The 5,669-nt window shown below is 34.8% G+C and overlaps 1 protein-coding gene across 1 annotated transcript; it reads right to left on the bottom strand.

Annotated features, from left to right (window-relative positions):
* Window positions 1-1,479: 1,479 nt before the first annotated feature.
* Window positions 1,480-5,061, bottom strand: LOC111282803 (GSH-induced LITAF domain protein-like). The gene is made up of 3 exons (XM_022871059.2): window positions 4,634-5,061; window positions 3,984-4,110; window positions 1,480-1,714 (listed from the first exon to the last, which is right to left on the bottom strand). The coding sequence occupies exons 1-3, from the start codon at window positions 4,825-4,827 to the stop codon at window positions 1,631-1,633; spliced, it is 405 nt and encodes a 134-aa protein (XP_022726794.1). The 5' UTR covers window positions 4,828-5,061; the 3' UTR covers window positions 1,480-1,630.
* Window positions 5,062-5,669: the final 608 nt, after the last annotated feature.

The raw sequence follows: 5,669 nt of genomic DNA, 5'->3' as shown, positions 1-5,669 counted from the left end.
TGAAGTAAATAGTGTAACAATTAAAAGTCTAAATATTATAGAAAATTCAGTATTGAACTATTTTGTATTTTGTGCGTATTGAGATGCAAACTTTGGTAAAAGTGAAAACCAAAAAAATTGAGAAAAAAAAATTCCATACTGCACTCTTGCGTGAATAACGACTAGAATTGATGTGATATTATCAACTTTAATTACATGATATGATCAAATAAGGCGCCAACCAGGAGCTAAACAAACTTCTGTGACGCGCCAAGCGCGCGCCATAAATAGAGCAAGCTTGGGAATTTAGATTTTAGTCGTCCGATTCACTAGTTACGTTAGATTACCAATACATATTGAATGATAGGGGCACATAAGATCCTCGAATTAAAAAAAAAATTGACCAACATTCATAGAATCGCTCTCAAAAGGGACTAATACGGTTCATCAGGCTAGTTTTGGACGAGGGGACTAAATGATATAGGATCAAGCGGTTAATCTTAGTAGGTCATTGGGCTATAGGATCAAGCAGTTAAGCTTAGTAGGTCATTTGGCCCACCATATTCTATTATAACAAAGTGCGTTACCAGTTTATAACTTCGATATCAGAGGAATATACCAATGAAAAAGAAATCTGAGGAACATATGCAAATGTCTTGGGCGGAAGAGAGGAGAAAATATGGTCAACCATCCATCCATAATATTTCTGTTAGACTCCAAAGTGGAACACGAAAGGTTCCGAAGCAGCATCTATGTCACATAGCAATTGTATCGTGGTGTAGGCCAAATAAAAAAAAAAAAAATCACAACAGGCTTGCTATTGAGTCCAATACGGTTAAAAGATCTTTTGTCTCGTGGTAACCTACTCCAGTTCCCTTACGAAACTTTCATTATTGGTTTAACCACATACTTCACATGTTTTTAACCACTCACATTACATCATAATAAGAATCTACAACATACAAAAACCTTATTGTTGACAATCATTTACTCCGATGACAACTAAGATTCCTCCAACAATGAAATATCTCTCACCGGATAAATCCTTAACCCTTTCATCTCTTATTAAGACTACAAAATGTTCTTGTGAGTTATGACCAATATCACATCTATAAGCAGTGATTTCAAACTCAGAAATTACTCGTACTCTTGCAACTCTACGTAAAATAAGATTTGGATTTTTGGAGTGATAATGGGATAGTTGACAGATAAGTCACCCTTACTGCCACTCTACAAAACCATACATGAGATTTCGCCTCATATGGCCTCCTTGTTCAATTCTTTTGAAGTCATTGGGTCATTTTCCTCATTTGAGGATCTCCTCCCTTCTTCCACTTTGTCCCAAAGAGTAACTAGCATAAATTCAGTCAAGTTTTCATGTTCCAATTGAACACTTTTCATTTTTTATTATTTTGAACACTTTCAATTTTTTATTATTCTCAAAAGAGAATTTTTTTTTTTTTTTTTTTTTTTTTTTTTTACCTTTGTCGCATGGCTACATATAGAGAAGACTGTACTCTAATTAGCAATTCACAGTAATGTACTGAAACCTTTTGTTCATGATTTCTTGTATAGACAATTTATTTTAGCACAGCAAGAAAAGCACATATAAATGAGAAAACAGCATAGCAAAATGCTTTTACTAGACTTATCATGCAGGCACAGCAAAACTCTCCTGCATCCATTGCGGCATATCCACCACCGCACATGGATCTGATTTCTCAAAATTAGCAACCTGCAAGAAAACCAGAAAATAAGAAAGTGATTAAAATGAAGGCGAATAATGATTGAGCGGATAAATCCCACCAAAGAGACTCCCCCATTGAGGATTTGGCATTTCTAACTTGGAGGTTCAGGTTGGATCTTGGGGAGAACAGGTGAAGTCTATAATATGGGGAGAGCTACCTAATTTTCTATAGCTCAACCTAATTTTACTTCCACATGTACCAAGAAAAACAAAAAAAGTCGATAAAAAGGAAAATGCCTAATGATATTTTTGACCGTCAAACTATTAAAAAAATGTCATTTTGGCCCCTCATCTTCTATAGCAGACAATTTAGTCCTCATGTTTTATTTTTTGTCAAATTAACCTGATTTGGAAGGAAGGCAGCATTTGAATTGCCCTGTGGATATGCCTCTGCAACTATTGCACATGTATCAGTCGACATGGCAGGTGAAATGTCAACAACTCTGGGGCAAAAAATAATTTACTTTTTATCCGTTGAAAAAAAAAAAACAGAACAATAATCACCAAAAAAAAAATTGTTAGGGATCTCGATCTCAATCTCATTCTCTCCGATGACACCTTTGAATTTTTCCGGTGAGATCTTGGCATTGAATCTGATCTCAACCTGATCCATAGCATCTCACTGACCTAGATCCAAATAACCATGGCTCAAGTTTCGTCTCTGGCCAAATACAAGCTAATTTTCTTAGGGGATCAATCCATCGAGAAGACCAATTTCATCACTCACTTCATGTACAATAAATTCAATAAAACCTACCAGGTATTTATTTCATATTATGCTATTCAATACTCCTTTATGTCAATTTTACGATCCCCTCTTTATTTTTCATTGGGTCCCAAATGCAAACTTTCTTAGCAATTTGGATCTAATTCCTTCTTCCTTTGATTCTTTATTTTCATTTTATATTATTTGATTATGATTCAGGTTCCCTATAGTTTTCTTGAGTTCCTTGGTTCTTTTAGATCCTATTATAAAAAAACCCACAGCTTCGAAAATGCTCAGTGCCCAATCCTTATTGCCTAATATTCGCCACCCGAGCTTCATAAGCTGAGCAACATACATGAAAAGGAATTACTGCTGAATCTTCACTGCCCAATCTTCATGAGCTGAGCGACAGACATGAAAAGGAAAAACAATCCCCATTTAGAGGAGAAGAATCAAAAAGGATTTCGTCGTCTCCACCAAATTCAAAACCTTCTCTGCCGGGTCAATAGCGGAGAGATCAGGGACGTTGGGCTTTTTGGTTTAGGGGTTTAATATGTTTAATAGTAGAAACCAAGCAGCAAGTCCTCTCTCACTCTCAACCCACATTGGCTTGCCTCTTCTCTAAACTTCAAGGCTTCTAAAAACCAAACAAAACCAGAAAGCTTTTTTATACAAACAACCTTCAATCATCTCACTTTTGGATGTTGAGATTTTTTAATGCTGAAAAAGACAAGATGAAAGTATATTGGGTTGGAGATGAAAACAAGGTGTGCAGTGATGTGGTTGCTTCATAGTGAGAGGTGAGAAGATTGGTGGCTACCAGAGGTGAGAGGAGAGAGGACTGAATCAACCGTCAACTGGTGCTTGGTGGCATCAGTAAGGATTGAGTAGAGGGGAGGTCAAGTGAAAGTAACGAGCGGCATTGAGAGGTGTTTAGGAAACTAGATTTAGATTTTAGGGATTCAGTAAAAAAGAAAGAATAAAAGATAAAAGGGCTAAAAGAGAGGGCTGAAAGGGTAATTATCTATTTTAAATATTTAATCATTTTAATTTTGGTTTTTTCAATCACTTCGTGTCTAAAAATTCAACACCAAAAACAGACCGCTAAAACCAAAGAAACCAAGAGCTAAACTGATTTAATCTCCTAAACCTGGAAACGCTGAACTGATTTAGTTAAAATGAGTGATTTAGATCGGTTTTGTCGGTTTAAACCAACTTATGCTCTCCCATACTCAGGTAGTGATTTTGAAGAAAAAATATTGTTTCTCCGGAGCTAGATTGCCAAATCATCAGCCATGTGGCTCTTACTTGGCACATGGAATGACACATGTGCAATGGATGCAAATGTGTAATCCACATAGCAATCCATGTGGCAACCCAAACGAAGACATTAGTCATGTGGCTTCAGTCCAAATTAGGCTAATTTGACCAAAAATATAAGCATGAGGACCAAATTGGCTCTAATAGAAAAAGAGGGATCAAAATGACCATTTTTTCATAGTTTAAGGGACAAAATTTTCATTATGTCAAAGGAAAACAAGTTAGACTCACCTTTTCAGTGCATTTGGGGCAATAATGATATTTATGCCAAAGGCAGTCCATTGAAGGGCAAAGGAAGCAGATTCCAAGCATAAAGGGCATCATGCATCCAACAACCGCTGCCAGACTAGGTTTAGATCTGAATTACAAATTAAATTTAAAGGTTTAATAACGGATTACAGTAATATAATCTTAATCATATTAAACTGAATGAAGCATATCATAGCAGGAATGAAATAACAGAAAAGCAGGCCATTCCATCGAGTTGCAAATATAGCATATTTTCCTCCGTTACCAGACAATGAACAACGAATTAAAAATTCGGGATTACATACCACAAAATTTTCAAAACTAAGACAGGACCTCAGCGAGAGAAGGCTCTTCTCAATAGAATCGATCCTCACAATATAAATAAACTAGACACGAGCAAGAAAACTCCACAACCACATCGTAACAATACAAGTAAATTCACTCTCAAGAAAAAACACATCAAAACAATACAAGTACATCCACTATTAAGAAAGACCCAGAAGTTTTTTTCCCTTTTCAAGCCACATAACTAACATAAAATCTAACAGAGAGATTGCAGACATGCTCTAATCGATCAACACAGTAAGGGCATCGGGAATAGGGGAATGAAAAGCAAGGGTAAATAGAAATACCTGACGAGGGTGAGTCCGGAATTACCACAGTAAGGGCAGTTAAAAGGAGCAGGGGTGTCCCGATACATGGTTTGCTGAATCGGAATTCCCTCTGGATCACCGTATATGGCTTTCGGCGGTATCATCCCCGCATGGTACGGATTCATCCCCACATAGTATGGGACTCCGACCACCGTCTGCTCCGTCTTCGACATTGCTTTTGTTTGGGGGGTTCGATTGGTGATCTCAGACGAAAAATATTCTTCCCCACTTAACGCAACAGAGAATTTGGAAAATTGTTATGAAAGGAAATAAATCTTACAGGTATTTTATAATGGGGGATTTACGGATCGCGTTTCCAAATGAAACCAATAACGGATTCATTCGTTTTCTACAAGAGGTTAGGGTTTACGGGGGTGCTGGGTCCAACCTGGTAATTGCCATTCCCCGATTTCCTCCATTTTTTTTTACTTTAATAATATTTATTAGTGCAGTTTAACCTTTTGTTTTGTTTTTTTTTTTTTTTTGAAAAGAACTATATTTTTTATATCTTATATATAATGAAATGTAAAAATTGGTATTAAAATGTATAATTTATACCTTACATTTTTAATCGTGGATTATGCTAATTCAAATTTTAATATTATTAATTTAATTTATCTGTGAAGTAGTAGTAAAATTTGTACCGCATGCATATGATGTAAAAGTGGTTATCCAACGCTGAATAATATTTGGATTAGGTCACTTTAGATTAGTTATTTTGAATCAAAAGAAAATTTAAATATTTTAGATTTGAATTATTTTGAATTTTAATAATATTGGATTTGAATTTTATTTTGAATTTGACATTTTGGTTACTCTAAGTTCAAGAGTTCATATTTGAATTCATTTTCAAAATAAAATTATCGAGTTTTAAAATTAAATTAGTTTAATTTTAAATTATTTTAAAAAAATTTATTTGATATATTACTAATAGATTTTTTTTAATTATACGAGATTAAAATTATAATATATGTTTTATTTTTTAAAATTAATTTTTTTAAAATATAAAAAACAT

The sequence above is a fragment of the Durio zibethinus genome, chromosome 5, assembly GCF_047325235.1.
Source record: "Durio zibethinus cultivar Kanyao isolate XHJ-2024 chromosome 5, ASM4732523v1, whole genome shotgun sequence".
Lineage (NCBI taxonomy): Eukaryota > Viridiplantae > Streptophyta > Magnoliopsida > Malvales > Malvaceae > Durio > Durio zibethinus.
This window is presented reverse-complemented; position numbering and strand designations above follow the sequence as displayed.